Genomic DNA, 16,000 nt, shown 5'->3' on the forward strand with positions numbered 1-16,000 from the left:
TCCGGTGTGTGTCGGTGAGCTTGATGCTGCCCGTCCCGCTCCTTCCTCCGGTCCTCAGCGGTGTGTGTAACACTATAACACTGCCACAGTGCGGGCAGCTGAGGACATGTCACCCCACTGGACTACACTTCCCCTGAGCTGAGGACAGTTTCAACCTGCCGCCTGATTTAACCTGAGAAATATGGGAGAAACTGTTTTGATTGTTTTCATTCCCTCATCACGACACCGGGTGTGTTTAATCAGGCTGATCTGAGCGCGTCGTGTCTGCTTCACAGACTGCAGCAGACGGCCCTGTGTGTGTGTGTGTGTGTGTGTGTGTGTGTGTGTGTGTGTGTGTGTGTGTGTGTGTGTGTGTGTGTGTGTGTGTGTGTGTGTGTACTGTCTGGCTCCGGGCTCGCTTGTCCTCACATGGCCCTTGTCCGTCGCGCACCAGCCGTGACGCAGAGGCGCGTGCATCACGAAACGAGCCGTGCAGGCGCGTGACGGCACGGATTTGAACGTGAACGTGGAGGTTCGCTCTGACACCGTGACAGCTACAGCCCTGCGTCGTGCTCGTGACTGTATTATAGCACAGCAGCATCAGGATGTTTTAATATCTCAGCCTGGATTGGATTTGCGTGCCCTGTCAGGATCCTCAGATTATTCCAGAAGAGGAGGCATGGAGGGAAACGTACACGCTGCCTCTGTGCCTCTTTTCAGAACCCACCAAAAGAAAAGTAGGGCAGGAAATGAAAATAAGAATCTGGTGTGTTTGCAAGCAGACCGGTTAATGGCAGCGAGGCCAGGGTGCTATTGACCCAAGGCTCGTCTGTCCCGAGGAGTACCCCATTGGTTGATCTCTGTTGCTATGGTACCAGACTTTGGATGCTGATGCTTCATGCGCGACATCTGTGTTGGTGCAGCAGGAAGCGGCTGCAGTGATGGAGAGTCGGAGAGACAGTGATGTGTGAGTGCGTCAGAGAGAAAGAGATCCCTGCACAACCGCACCGACTAATGAGGCTCGCACAGTCACTCACACTGCCGGGCCTGTGTGTGTGTGTGTGTGTGTGTGTGTGTGTGTGTGTGTGTGTGTGTTACTCATGTTGCGGGGGCATATAGCCGTTCACAGACATTGCCCTTTCAAGTATAAAACAGCCAGGCTTGTCATTAGTCGGTCTGGTCCTTACGTTTCAGAGGGAAGGTTTTGTCACGGTGGTAATGATCGGGGCTGGGCTCAGTCTCCAGGAAATCCACGATGGCTGATGCACGGCGCTTTGAGTCGAGGGAAATATACGGCGCATTCACTGTGCGTGTGTGAGTCATGTGAAACAATGCATGAAAACAACCTGCCAATGAAGTGACACACACACACACACGCACACAGACACACACACACTATCTACAGTGTCAGTCATACAACCCCTGGTGTTGAGAAGTGTAGCGAACCACAGGAAAAACAACTCACGAAGAAGAAACTACACGAAACAGCAGCCGAGGCTGCACTGTTTGAGAGCAGTTCGGGGCCTTTCCAAGTTGAGTTTGCATGTTCTCCCTGTGCTTGTTCTATCTTTTCAACCACAGAAACCTCTGCCATGACGCCACTATTTGCCAAATACCGTGTATCTAACCTCTGAATCTCTAGTCTTGTCATGTGTAATTCCAACTGCAGTCCTGTGGAAAATCTATGAAAATGACTGAAAAAGCAAGTTAAGTGTGATTAGTACAAAACTGGACTCACACTCAATATCTTAACTCATAAATCTAAATATTCTGATGACTCTACAGCAGTTTAAATACGTCTCCGAGGCAGCAAGAAATCTTCAACTCCATGTTTCATTCAGTCACATAATGCCACTTCCAAAACTCAGAGCAAAACATACGCTTGAAAAAGTTTCCTTGAATATTGGCAGCCAGGCTCACCAACATTTTATTCACTTGCGTGTTTGCTTTTCGCAGACAATCCAACAGGTATTGCACAGTAAAAACATAGAAGTGAAAATATTTGGTACTTCAAAGACATCACAACCGTCAATAGCAAAAACACACAGCTGTATTTTCCAGTTTGAGAAAGGTGACGTACGACTGGCTGGATCGGTAAAGTGTCTTCACCTAGTTTGGCCCCAGAGTAAAAGTGTGTAAAATGGCAGTTTGTTCCAGAAAAAATGAGGAGGGCCGAGTCACTTCTTTGAGATTCAAACAATATTTGGCAAATGGTTGACGACTTCAGTCATCCACAGTTCGCACTAATCTCCTGGTTAATCCAGCCACGGGGAAGAGCGTGTTTATAGGCAACTCAGTGAGGCTGCTCCTCCGGAAGGCTCTGCACAGTAAGAAACCAGATGCATCCCAGTAAACCAAGAGGGCGAGAAACAGCAGGCTCTTCGGGATTTGATCCAGCCGAGTCTTCCACCCTTGCAGAGGGCATCAGTGCCGTCCTGAGAGCTGCATAGAGATCCAGAATTTTGTCTATTCCACACTGGATCCAGTGGGCCTGTCGTAGTAAATCCTCTCCACGTCAGTTGAGTTTGGCACTAATACGTATCCACTGGAGAGCCTGTCTGGTGTACTGGACAGCGTGTGCAATGCTACTGTGAAGCGTCAACGGCCCAGACAAAGTATTCAAGTAGTTGAAGAACTCTGAAAGGGAAACATAAACAGCAATCTTAAATCCTACAAACACAGTAATGAATGTTGTTGTGTTTTCATTTTCAAAGTATCTTCTCCTCCAGTACCTTTGTTCTCCTTTGCCAGATTGTCTGCCACCTCCCAGTACTCATAGCTGTACAAGACACTGTTGGTAATGTTCAAGTGGTTTGCTGCCATCTGGTGGATGCGCTGGGGAATGCTGATGAGGGGCGCGGAGCTGGTGGCCCCGTGTGAACCCCGGCTGAGGTGCTTGGCATTCGGTGAGAGTGAGGAAGGGGGTCCTCCGGTGACCCTGGCAGAGGAAACAAAAGCACAAAACAAAGGATCAGAGAGGGGCTTTTTCTACTGAGCTGATAGACACAATCAATAGAGAATTTACACCCACCTACCACAACATTATACACCTTATTATGTGTCATAACAGGGAAAATGGAGATCCAGAGAGACTGAGTTTTTTTAAAATCAGCTCACCTGGGGAGATTTCCAGTCAATAATTTGACCTGAGCTGTAGTTCATTGGGAAAAGATACCTAATTAATGCCGCAGGTTAAGGTGGAATACTTTCAGATGTGAAGAACTGTGACTAAAACTCATGAAAATGGGAGTGAGCGAAGCAGATGATCTCTGAATGCACGTGGCACCTTGAAGCAGACAGACTACAGCATCAGAGAACGGTTCTGGGTCTCAACTGAGAACCAGAGACCGAGGCTACAATCTCCATGGCCTCAGCAGAGTTCAGTCACTGTAAAAATGTTGTTTTGACGCGACTTGATGAGTCAGAATTGGTCATAAATACTTGTCCATCCTGCGCTGTGTTAATGAGGTGGACGTCTGCTGCTGGCGTAATGAGTTACAGAGCATTGTTTAAAAAGCGCAACCACACCCATCCCTCTGCTTATCTTCTGGCTTTTACGTCCAGGTTGATGATATTGCCTTTCAGAAAGCTCAAACATGAAACTGGCTTTTTTCAACACGGATGTGAGTTCACTGGACTGAAACAGCCTCAGCTATTGGGGTCAATTCATGATTTGGAGGGCCAACTTTTAAGTTTTACTGAAATCTTATTCTTATTAAAAACCAGCATACTAAATTGTTTTGACACACTGTTTTTACTTTTCTTAAGACTTCTATTGTTTTTCATATTATCAGTGATTCAAAATGTAATCTTTCAATGTAGTTAGGAGGTATGCTCTCAATTACTGACTGAAAGCTGCTGAACCCACATGACACTCATTTTATACTCATTCATTTTCAATTGATTCCTAAATGAGTGGACAGCCACGTGATCCACTGGCTTCATGTCGCACCGGGGAGGTCCAGCTTTTCACCAGAAATGTGTGCCAGTACCTCATGGAGGGTCATGGTGAGTATATGTGTAAAGACGACCATTTTATAATGGTATCATCCACTTACTTTGCAGAGTCGCTCCAACAGGGTGGTGTTGTAGGCACTTTTTGAGAACTCTGTAAAAAACAAACCGTATGAGTGATCCGCATTTCTAATGCCCGTTTAGATTTGCTGTTAGTCCGACCTTGAAGTAGTCCAGCAGCACTTTGGAGTATTTTAATGCGTGGTCCTTCTTGAGGCGGAACATCTGCCAGTAAAGGAGGGCAAGGCAGCGGAAACTGTAGACACAAAAGCACGGGCCATTGAAACTCAGACAGGCCACAAATCTTCCTCAAAATGCAGGTCCTTCACGGCGATGATAGATGCGGTCTGAGCGGAGGAGATGACACTCGTACCACAGAACCGCCAGCTGTTTGTCTTCCTGTCTCGCCCCAGGGCCAGAGTGGCTCTTCAGCCTCATTGCGTACCTTCAATCATAAAAGCATTACCAGTGAGGCTGCGGTTCCTGCTCACCTGTCAAGTCCACATTCAAATGACTGCAGCTGTTTCTGTGCCAGAGAATAGTTTACCGGATGAGCTCCACCGTCTCGGAGTACATAGTGTAAGGAGACTTTGCTTCCACTGGGCCTTCCTCCATTGCTTTACCACACTCCATGAAGGACAGAGCAGCGTCAACGTAGTTCACTGCCTTCCCCAGTTTATCCACCTCCGGAAAGAAATAAAAGAAGATGGACGGTTGAGCACCCAGGAAGCAAATTATGTACACAAAAGTTGTATTTTTAACTCGTTCCTCTGGATAGAGTTTCAGTTTTATCTTAGACAAAGTCAATAACTGACAAAAGCAGTTCCATTCTGAGCTTCAGTGGAGTTTGCATGTTCTTCCTGGATGTGCATCGTTTACATGCGAGGTTAAGTGGTGACTGTGACTTTCCCGCAGACAGGAAGTTTGCCGTGTCGGTCTGCCCTGACCTGCTGGCAGCCTGCTGAGGATTTCCCAGAAGTGATTGGGCAACACATCTATCCAGAAGTTCCTTCACAAGTGAAAGACTCACCATGGCATCCGCGCGGTGTTTCATTCTTTTAGCTTCATGCAGGTAGTACTCGGCGTGGTGAGAACTGCAAAGACAAAAACATGTCATTAGTCGGAAGGACTAAGTGGGCTGAGTTTTATCATTAGGAAGTCACAGTGCTTGTGTGTTTGCTGTGTGTTCTTGTGACACGTTGGGAGAGTGGGCACTACAGTGCGTGGATGAAGTGTGTTTGCTCACGTTTTGTGGTTTGGCACAGCCCCGGCCCCCCTGTGTCCTGCAGGGCCCCAGGGCTCAGATGGTGGATGGAGCTGCCTCGGCGCCTTTACACAGTCCACCTCAGTTTTGGGCTACAGGAGCAAAAACATTTAAAATAAACCCAAAAGGAGAAGACAAACCCAAAATATACCCAAAAGAAACGCTGCTTCTTGTCTTTTCTTACCCTGATGGCAGATTCTCTATTTTTGTCCCTGTTCTTGGGAGTGTGAGGCTGCTCTGCGGTCTTCGTTTTGGAGGTAGGCTTGGTTGCCTCACCACTCAGCGGTAGGGGCGACAGGGGAGAGACGGGGGACATCGGCCTCTTGTCGTCCAGGTACTCCTCCAAGTACCTGCAGGTACACACAGCCACACACTGCAGTCGTGCACGTCGGTCGTTCTGAGCCGTGTCAGTGTGGGACGGGGTTCGGTTACCCGTTGTGCGTGGTCTCGGTCACCAGGCTCTCAGCCGGAGGACTGGAGGACTCTGTGAGGCCTGGCAGGTCGCTGGCATACGGGAGGCTTTTCTTGCTTTCTCTGTGTGGCACACCATTCTCCAGCTGATCAAAAAGACACCGCCGTGCTTTCAGGAACAAAACAAAACACAGCATTTCGATCCAATACACAAAAAGTATTAAAATTAAAAAAAAATCTCTACCTTGCGTTTCCTCTTGTTGTCTTTGGTTGGCGTCTCAGGGGGATACAGGTGTCTCATAGTCTCTTTCTGCTTGTCTTTGTTTGATGAAGAGGAGGAGGAAGAGGAGGTTGTTTTAGTCGGAGAAGTGGTGGTGCTGTCCGGGACCCTCTTCAGAAGGCAGAGGTCTATATGCACCACCAGATTTCTCAGGCCCCGCTGGGAGGGGGGCCCAGTCTTGTCTCCTCGCCCAAACGGGACAAGAGTGTAGAGTTTTTGCTTGCCTTCGCTTTGCTGCCCCTCACTGGGATTTGCAGGGAAGGATCCTCTCTGGTGCAACACCTTCAGCCCGCTGGGATCAGGTCTGCCCAGGATTTGGTGTCCCTTCCGAACGGGTCTCTTCTGAGAGGTGGAGTCTGCTCTAACTTTGGTGGTCTGGGCCTGATGCTCAGATTCCGAATCTGAACTCGAAGACGAAGAGGCAGACGAGGAGGACGGTCTCGTAGGAGAAGGTGAACACGAAGGAGGTGACGAGCGGGGCTGTAACCCTCTTGCTTCGTCGCTCCTCCCTCCCCTCTTTATCCTGTCCTGACGGTGTGTGTTGTCCTGAAGGCGCCGCCGTGGCGTGTTGGAGGATACTCTCTGCTGGGCCGGAGCCGTCTGCCACTCATGCCTTTGGTGCTGCTCCCTCTTCCTTCTGCTGTCTTCTCTTGCCGTCTCCTCTCTGCTCCTTTGTTGGTCTCTTGCTCTTTCTCGCTCCTCCACCTCTTCCTCCTCCTCGTCTTCTTCAGTTGAACTCTGGATCCAGGGACGTCTCAGCAGCTGCTCCTCCGCCAGCCTCCTGTCTTCCTTTCTGTCCTGTCTCCCTTGGTGCTTTTCTCGGTGTCTGTCCTCCCTTCTCTCGTGTTTTCTCTGCTCTGAGAGGATCAAATGATCCCTCCTGCGATCCACCTCCCGTTCCTTACTTTGGGGTTTCTTCTGTGGGGACCTCGTGTGATTAACATGTGCAGAGGTTTGCACTGAGGCCTCCCAAGAGTTGGACCGATGTTTTAGACCAGTCGCAGAAGTGCTGGAAGCTTTAGAGGTAGACTGGGAGTGGGAACTGTGACTAGTGCTGGTCTCACGATTTGTGGGAACGAAGTGTTTTGCCCTTGTGGGGCTGTGCTGTGAGCTGGGCTGGACAGAAGGCCTGGACTTGTGGTTGGACCTGCTTCTCTCGATTTGCTCAGCATTTAATGTGTTTTTAGCTTTGGGAGCCTCAGCAAGATGTCTCGAGCTCTGATGAGTTTCAGACCTGGATCTGTATTTGTGGCTTTGGTTCTGATTTGAAGGGAAAGTCGCAGAAATCTTGGAATTGCTTTGAATTTGGTCCTGATCCTGGATGGGTCGGGTCTTGGATCGATGATGATGGTTCGTCTGAGGATGAGGATGGCCTGTGGACTTGCTCTTTGCAGCAGTGTTAGTTGCTGGGGCAATCCATGGCCTGATTTTTGTCCTGTGGGGAGTTGTTTGGTTCTGATTCAGAACCTCGGGATAGTGACTGATCCTTGACGGAGGATCTAGACTAGGACTTGGACTTCTCGGAGGGTCTCTGGGTAGAGGACTTGGGCTGCGGCTGGCTCTTGGACTGACACATGGACTGGGGCACAAACTTGGACCGGGACTGGGAACTGGGCTAAGCCTTGGACTGGGGCTCGGACTCGGGCAGGTGCTGGGAAAGGGGCTGGGGCTGGGGCAGAAGCTGTACCCGGGGCTGGGCAGGGGGCTGTTGTGGCTGTAGTTGAACTGTGGGCTGGGAATTGGGCTCTGACTGGGGCTGTACTCCTGATTGCTGTCCCACGACCGGGCCGGCGAGGCGCCCTGCTGGTCCTGAGGAGTGAGCACCTGTCCTGAGTGGCTTTCAGCGTGACGGAGATCGCTGCTGGCAGACTTCCTCTGGGACTTCTTCAACCATTTATCCAGCTGCCACCGGGCAGCAGAGGGATGATTGGGCTTCACAAAGAAAGAAATGACAAATATTCCAATAAAATACAACAGCCACATTTATAATAATTGCTGAGATCTTACACACACACACACACACACACACACATGCATTGGTAAAAGAAAATATTTTAAGTGAACTTTTGGCATGCATCTCAATTTAATCTATCTAATCTGAAATGACCTTTACCCCAGAAAGTATCTCATCATTATTTGCACTAAAGGAATATAGAAGAACTGTTAGATGATGGATCAGATTATCCTCTTTGCTCCAACCAGGAAAAAAAAGAGAGAAATAAAAATTCTGTCATGTTTTGTACTGAAAAGGTTTGAAGTAATACCTTAACAACACCTCATAGTATTGGTTTCAAGAGATTGAGAAGTGGAGACCAAATTGCATGAAGGCAACTTTGTGGGAACATTTGACAGTTGAAATCCTATTTAGCAGGGAAATGACAGCCTAAATATAGCACTGGCGAATTAAAATTCCTTCAGTTTTACGATCGTGTACGATGAAAGTGAGTCAGGACTCTTTTGTAAGTGACACGTCAGTCAGCTTCTTTTTATGGAGTAATTACACCATGATTAAGTGAAAACTGAGACTGCGAGATGGTTTAATGTGGCATAAAATGTCTGGACAGAAACGGCAATCTGTTAGAAGCATTGAGTATAAACTGTATCACTGAACACAAGAAGGGTCTAATGGACTCAGCTTAAAAAAAAAACACAACTATTTACACTCTGAATGACAACATGAGTCATGGTGAAAACATGTGAAACATCCAGCTGGCATTAGAACCTTTCCTCCTGAGCCCACTTCCTCCGGTCGCACAGAGAGGATGAGTTCACATCTCAGAGCTGAGAGGAGCTCGACTTTCCTCCGGTTATGCCAAATAAGTCGCTTCATGTTTTCTCGTGTTGCCAATCATGAGAACCAGAAGAACACACAGGACGGCAGGAGACTTTCACACTCGTAAAAACCGAAGCGAGTACTCACGGCTCCAGGGGAAACTCCTCTCTCTAAGTGTTCGCGTTTTCTGCCGTAGCTACCCAGGAGCTAAATTAAATCTCCACTCCTAAAGTCAAACAGAAGCCCCCCACCCACACACACACACACACACACACACACACACACACACCTCCCTTCATCCCTCGCCCTCTTTCCAGAGGAGACACTGCATCTCTTGTACCGTCTCTGCCCTCCCTCTTTCTTTTCTGCCCCTCCCTTTTTTCTCTCACTACCTGGAACGCTGGATTTTCTGCTTCCACAACTCCAACCCCCATCTTTTCCTTGGGAGACACTGGAACAGTCCACGCAAATGAAAAACACATGTTGTACACCCCCCATAAACAGCCGCTGCCCCCTCCCTCCCTCTCTATAGGGGCCCGATGTGGAGCCCGTTCAGTAATGCCGGCTGCTGCGGTGTACAGGGCCGGCCATTCATAAAAATGGAGCAGGTTTCCCCTTCGCTGCCCGTATAGCTCGCGTCTCAATCCAGCCCCCACAATGCCCCACTCCTCCAAGAGACCATCATACCTCCCAAACTCTTCAACTCCACCGATCCTTCAGGAACAAAGACCCAGACCTGGTCCACATTGCGCTGTGCAGCGCTGTTTCTTTAAAGAGGAACTCTAGTTGTTGATGTCAACATGACCTCCAATCTAGACGGCCTCCACCTCCTGGGGGCTTTCCTCTTTAAGACACAGCCGGTTGACATGACACCCAGCCACTAATTCCCAGAGCTACCTCTGCTCTCCGACCCCCGAACCCTCCGTCCTCTGCAGCTCGCGGGTGTTCCTCCTTCCTCCGTCCCTCCCCACACCTGCCGTCAACAGCTCCGAGCTCAAAGGCACACAAGCAGAGGAGGGCAGGGGGGAGCGTGGTACCTCCTTGCCGTTGCACTGCGGTCGGGGCTGAGCGGCGGCCGGCCCCGCGGGATCCGGGTGAAGCTCTGGACTCCGGCTGGGGCTCCGGGAGGGAAGGCTGCTGCTGCCGGACCCGGCGCTGGAGTCTGAGCCGGAGGAGTCGGAGCTGGAATGTCTCACCCGCCTGCCATGTGTGTGCGCTCGCTGTGCTGACAGGCTGTCAGTCACCGCACACACACACACACACACACACACACACACACACACACACACACACACACACACACACACACACACACACACACACACATCAGAGAGGGGTCAGGGAAGGTGCACCGGCGAGCGGAGCATATACACACACACACACACTCAGACATACTTCACCAAACTGAAACGCTTCTAAAATCACATCCACACTGTCAAAGTTGGAGGCGCCCTCGCTACCTGTGTCTGTCCCAGGACGCCGGCTCCTGGACGGCCTGGAAGGACACAAAACAGCTTCTTAAAATCCAGAGCGGCGGCGAAAACAAGCCTGCCTGTGCAGTCCACACATTACTGCCGCCGCTTGATTGTCCTCACATAGCTACCATATGGGTGAGTGAGCACGTCATTAAACTGCACAGAGAACAGGCCCCCCCCAGCAGGAGCCCACCAGCGCCGGCCAGCAGCCTGGGTTTTGCTTCCCTCTGCACTTCCCTCCTCACTCCCAGACTCCTGCAGCATCTCATCACAGACCTGCTGCTGATCTGTCCACAGCACGGGAGGCTGACCGCCACCTACCCTCGGGGCGTCGTCTTCATCGCTGCTCAGCTTCAGGTCATCGGCAAGCATGCTGTAAACACACACACACACACACACACACACACACACACACACACACACACACACACAGTGCTTTAGAATCACACTGAGAAGAATGCACGTACACCGATTTAACAAGTAATCTCTAAATATTCAACACTCACAAGACAGCATTTCATTTATTCTAAACACAATAGTAGGGAAAAGATTCGTCTTTTTACTGGCTTTTTATATTTCATCCAGCTTTCTATATAAAGACATATCAGTGGAAAGGGCAGGATGTGATCTTTAAATACAACCATGAGTAAATGAGCATAAAAAGAGCTGGTTGTGAACAGTTTCCTGGCAATTTGCAGCTTCGCTCAGCTCTTCAGCTGTCTGTACGATGACAGGCCTGGAGATCAGCTCTAGCGCTGACTCGCTGAGGCGCGTCTTGTTTTGCGTCCCCGTCTTGAACGCCGTCTCTCTCTGTGTTACATAACAGCGCCCGGCGGATAATGTGCCACATGCAGTTGTCCTACACAGCTCAACATGTGCTTCACATTAAAGGGAGGATGGAGGCTGTTAACAAACAGGAGCACATCGGTCTCCGCTGACAACTCTCAGGAATGCCGCGTGACCTTTGACCTGACCCGAAGCCTCAAACACTGTTCGCTGACGGACGCCGTGTGTCTGTATCGCCTCGTTTCGCTCCACAAGCTGAAGTTCATGCTGTATTTTAAAGAGTGTGCTGGAAGGGATGAGCCTGTTCGGCTTGTATCGTCTGTTTGCACGCCGCGGGCACGGCGACCCTCCGGCGGATCGTGTTTCTTACGATTTGTGAGGTGCCACATGAGGATGGCGGGCCGTTCGCAGCTGAACATCTCCCCGACCTGACAGAGGCGACAAACCATACGTTAACAGGGAACCTCTCCTAATTGTCTCATGTTTTGCCCGTCACAGAAAACCAATAAAGCAGGAACACGTACTTTGTCTTTGCTGGGCTGTCGGCTGTTTGGAATCCTTGAGAGAGAGAACAAATATTTTAAACAACATCAGCGCAGTCCAGTTCATGACCAAAAAAAAAAAAACATCTTTTAAAATCTCACACTTACAATAATTAATGTAATTATACCGACGTAACCTGCAGCCTGAGCTGAGGCCGACACACACCTTTGAGCTGTAGAGGATCCGCTGTGCCTGCTCCCCCCCTAAGGCCTGCTGGGACGGCCAGGACTGAGTCATGTCCTGTGAGACAGCAAGGTCAAACGTAAAAGGCAAGGTCCAACACAGACCTGAACTTTTCTCATTTATTTATAATTCTGGAGTAACTTATTTCCGTCATTTGCAGGGAGAAGCGCTGAGCAGCAGACCCCTGACACCACTGTGGTTTCCCCTAAACAGGAAGCGTGTGGCTGCCTGTTACTCCGCCGACAGCTACAAACGGCACGTGCAGCATGTCGTAAATGATCAGGTATGACTCAACAGAGGCGCCGGGCGGCTGTGTGAACTGACGCTGCAAGTGCAGCTCGTCCGCCTCGCAACTGAACACATCACCATCTGTGTATTGTAAATGTGACGGGATGAAACTTTAAAGAGATGGAGAGGCCGATGCATTATGCAGGCTGCGACTGCGGCGTCTCGGAGCTCTGCAGCTTTGAAGCTGCGCGCAATCAGCAGACTGCGCGATGGGGAAGTTCATCAAAGCGTTTGTTGCTTGTGCGGCGACCCCGGGGAGACGAGCGGCGGCGCTATCAGGTGGCTCCACGTGTAAAACTGAGCTCTCAGTGCAACAGTCACTCAGCGAGCTGAAACCATGGAGGTCTACAGGGTGAGGAGGAGAGGGGGGGGACAAAACAACTCTTTCCTGACTTAGAAATGACTGATGGAAGATTATGAAGCCGCGAAGAAGTGTTACGCCACAGTGAGGACACCGGTGTGACTGTTTTCACTGGGAGATTAATAAAACTGTTAGAATGAACCTGGAAGAGGCGCGCATCAGTTCCTGCTGATCACGGATGAGATATTAGTGAGGATGTTCGGGCAAACAGGTAAAACGTTTGTCTGCAATGAACGGAGCCGGCGTTACAGTAACAGGAATGTGGCTCACCTCATGTTTCCTCTCTGTCTGTCTGTCTCGCTCTCTGCAGCGCTCAAAATTAAAACCACACGGCATCTACAGTACACCGACTCTGCTGCTGCTCTCAGAGGGCCTGCAGTCACACACACACACACACACACACACACACGCACGCGCAGTCTTGTATTTCTATCCTTGTGGGGACCTTCCATTGACTCCCATTCATGTCTAGCCCCTAACCCTGACCCTTACCCTAACCCTAACCCACACCACAATAAAGCCTAACCCTAAAGAAATGTTTTTGCACTTTTACTTTTTTCAGTAACAACAACATGGTCAAGAAAACACTGTTTCTCCTACTTAGGACCGGAAAAAGGTCCCCACAAGGCACGTCGTTCCACGTTTTGCTATCCTTGTGGGGACATTTGGCCCCAACAAGGATAGAAATACGAGAACGCACACACACACACCAAATAAACCTGTGGATGCTGACTAAATCTTCTGCTTCACTTCCATAAATTTACTTTTTTTGCAACTGAAAAAGTCCCAGTAATGTGTGTGTGTGTTTTTTTTTTTTAATTTTGAGTGATCAAGATCATCAGTAAGTAAAACCAGCCCTCATTATTCCCCTTTACTGGGTGAACGGCTCAGCGCGTCTTCACAGTGACAGGAAGAGCTGAAAAAACGGTCAGTCGTCCAGACTGACTTCACTGACGCCTCAAAGAGCAGTAAGAAGAGATGAAACACATGGATCTTCGTGTGTGTGTGTGTGTGCGTGCGTGTGTGCGTGCGTGTGTGTGTGCGCATATAGAAATTATTTTCTAAGAAGGGAATAAGGTTGCTTGACTGTTGAAATAGTGAACAAGCTCTGGAAAAGGTCATGTTTTATTAGCTCTGATGTCAAAAGGGTTTTGTGTGTTTGTGTGTGTGTGTGTGTGTGTGTGTGGGGGGGGGGGGGGGGTATGTGCAGATCAGGATGTGTGATAAAGAAAGCTACTGACTCATTCAACCTGTTGAACTGTACCACACCACATGCTAGCTGATTGTCTGCAGTGTGTGTGTGTGTGTGTGTGTGTGTGTGTGTGAGGAAAGGCTCGTCTCCCTCTCTTCGGTAGCGGGTCTGGAGGTGATGGTCTTTTCACACTGATCCCAGGAACAAGACATTTTATTGTGAGTTGAATATCAAGTGGACTTAGTGGGTCATCCTCCAAACGCCAAATTATTCAGAGAGTCTGTTGTGGAGGCGCTCGTTTGGTTCGCTCACTGCAACATGTTCCTGAAACGGAACATTGTCACTGAGCTCCTCGTTCTCCCCCCTCCCTCTTCCCCAAGCCCCGGAGGGCAAGTGTTTCCTGTCTCTGCTCATCCTTTCACTTCATTATCTCTCCTTCCCCGGTCACCAAGGACACGGCACCAGTCCTCACCCTCTTTTCCTCCTCCTCCTCCTGCTTCCAACAACAACAAGCTCTCCCCGGTGGGGCGCTGTGTGTTGCTATCTTCCTCCCCGCCTCTCCCACCTGGAGCCGGCGGCGTCTCAGGCCGGCGGGGGGACACGCTCCGTCACTTCATGTTGTCGACGCACTCAGGAGCCAATCAGAAACGAGGCGGCGGTACATTCAAAAAAAGCCCCTCGCGATCGGCCGCGGTTTCCGTCTCTGTCAGCAATCGAAAAGCGCTTCGCTGAGTTTGAAGACAATCTCAAAATGACTGAATCTGCGCAGAAAAATAGGATGAAATGACTTTCCCCGCATGAGGCAGCGCATTTAATGAGATCTTAGTGAATAAAGTGGTTGTTTGGGTCTAAAAATAAAAAATGCCATCAGACACCAATACATTTTTTTTTTTTTAACTAGAAGTGTTTTATTGCTTTTTCCTCCTTTGAAATTACCGTAATTCACAGAGACCATCATGTGGCATGACGCTGGTGCAACACACTCCGGACGGGCGTCAAAGGTCATTTCTTACCTCCAAGGTGTCTTTGGCACAGCTGCTGCGTTGGCTTCTTGTTACCTGACAAACAGAAGGACGGAGGCGTTACTCCAAAACCACTCAGGGAATTAGTCAGAGATATTCAGAGGGACTTTTCAAACACTTCAGAGCATCTCAGACAGGTTGAACTAACAACTCTACGCTTTGCATCCTGCACAGGCGCTTTTACTAAGCACCTCCGGTGATGTTAGTAACACACTCACCCACTCAGTGACAACCTGGGCTTGATTCATGTCACCGGTCTCCAGCAGCGGACAGAGCCGCCGTCTGCCGTCACATTCCCGCCCTTTTCGCTCTGTACTGTAAACCTCACGGCTCTCTCAGCCACCGAGAGGTCGGAGCTCTTTCGGGCTCTGAGTGACTCATCCGAGGAATCACAGCTGCTGATGAGCAGCCGGATGCTGATTCTGTCGCAGGCAACTTTCTGTTTTCAAACCATCACACGCACACACCACACACACACACACACACACACACACACACACACATACAGATCCACCTCTCCCTGCTTTAACAGCTCTGCTCACAATCCCCACATTCACCTCATCTGTACAAAACATGCAGACATTAAGATAAGAGAAGTGGGCCGTTCATGTGGGAGTGTGTTTCATTCTGATTGTTTTGTGTGTGTGTGTGTGTGTGTTTGTGTGTGGGCAAGTGAATGTTTACATGCATGAAACCAGATGATCCTGCTCTCCAAAAGTGCTGTTTTATCTTAGTTTCACTTCAATAAAACTAATCTCAGGGTCATTACACTGGCCTGGCTTGGGCTGGTTGGTCTTGTGCTGTTTTCATTCCGACGGTCCAGCAGATTAATAATCACACAAACCTTCTCTGCCCCTTATTTTGTATTTCATCTCATTTGTGCAGCAGAAGTGTGCGCTCTAGAAAAAGTGTGTATCTTCACTCATGACTCACGGCATTCTGAGTCTGAGCGGCTGGATTCTAGAAGCCTGCGGACGGAAAACAGTGTGTGTGAAAACTGTCTGAATCTTCCAGCCACGGGGCAGCGAAGAGGCCGAAGGCAGCGGCGTCAACTCAACGCATGACCTCAGACGGCGGGCATTTGGAGGCAAACGCCGGCCTCTTCGCGAGTGTACACTCACAGGCCCATTACTGAGAGTATGATCGTGTTTCTCACATCCATGCCCACGAGCACCGCGGGCTGCAGCGCTGGTGCAACACCCAGATGAGCCAAACCTCCTGAGGCAGAAACAAACCACAAGCCCATCACAACACCTGCAGCCGGCAGCGCAGCCAAGCAGAACACACACACACCTGTTACATTCTTCAACTGGACACATTTACTGGAGTTATGCTCAATTTAGATGTTTTTCCTCCTGTTGTCGCTACTATCAAACCATTTGAAGACATGTCATGAGTTCATTTAATATGGACTCATAAATAAGCATAA

General features: G+C 49.6%; 1 protein-coding gene across 2 annotated transcripts in view; it reads right to left on the reverse strand.

Annotated features, from left to right (window-relative positions):
- Positions 1 to 1,905: 1,905 nt before the first annotated feature.
- Positions 1,906 to 16,000, reverse strand: part of aff3 (AF4/FMR2 family, member 3) — a 14,395-nt gene continuing 300 nt past the window's right edge. The window contains exons 1-19 of one of the 2 annotated variants that reach the window (XM_030111611.1): positions 14,790 to 14,904; positions 14,563 to 14,607; positions 11,691 to 11,765; positions 11,507 to 11,540; positions 11,353 to 11,410; positions 10,518 to 10,569; positions 10,182 to 10,216; positions 9,759 to 9,954; positions 5,913 to 7,880; positions 5,690 to 5,814; positions 5,442 to 5,607; positions 5,240 to 5,349; positions 5,024 to 5,087; positions 4,541 to 4,677; positions 4,367 to 4,438; positions 4,156 to 4,249; positions 4,038 to 4,087; positions 2,712 to 2,917; positions 1,906 to 2,616 (exon numbers count right to left, since the gene is read on the reverse strand). In XM_030111611.1, coding sequence (XP_029967471.1) covers positions 2,495 to 2,616; positions 2,712 to 2,917; positions 4,038 to 4,087; positions 4,156 to 4,249; positions 4,367 to 4,438; positions 4,541 to 4,677; positions 5,024 to 5,087; positions 5,240 to 5,349; positions 5,442 to 5,607; positions 5,690 to 5,814; positions 5,913 to 7,880; positions 9,759 to 9,954; positions 10,182 to 10,216; positions 10,518 to 10,569; positions 11,353 to 11,410; positions 11,507 to 11,540; positions 11,691 to 11,765; positions 14,563 to 14,607; positions 14,790 to 14,819 — 3,639 coding nt within the window. In that variant the 5' untranslated portion in view covers positions 14,820 to 14,904 and the 3' untranslated portion in view covers positions 1,906 to 2,494. Of the gene's footprint in view, positions 2,617 to 2,711; positions 2,918 to 4,037; positions 4,088 to 4,155; positions 4,250 to 4,366; positions 4,439 to 4,540; positions 4,678 to 5,023; positions 5,088 to 5,239; positions 5,350 to 5,441; positions 5,608 to 5,689; positions 5,815 to 5,912; positions 7,881 to 9,758; positions 9,955 to 10,181; positions 10,217 to 10,517; positions 10,570 to 11,352; positions 11,411 to 11,506; positions 11,541 to 11,690; positions 11,766 to 14,562; positions 14,608 to 14,789; positions 14,905 to 16,000 lie in introns of those variants that run through there. The other variant, XM_030111610.1, reaches the window with a different exon arrangement.

This window comes from Salarias fasciatus, chromosome 16, assembly GCF_902148845.1.
Source record: "Salarias fasciatus chromosome 16, fSalaFa1.1, whole genome shotgun sequence".
NCBI classification, from domain to species: Eukaryota; Metazoa; Chordata; class Actinopteri; order Blenniiformes; family Blenniidae; genus Salarias; species Salarias fasciatus.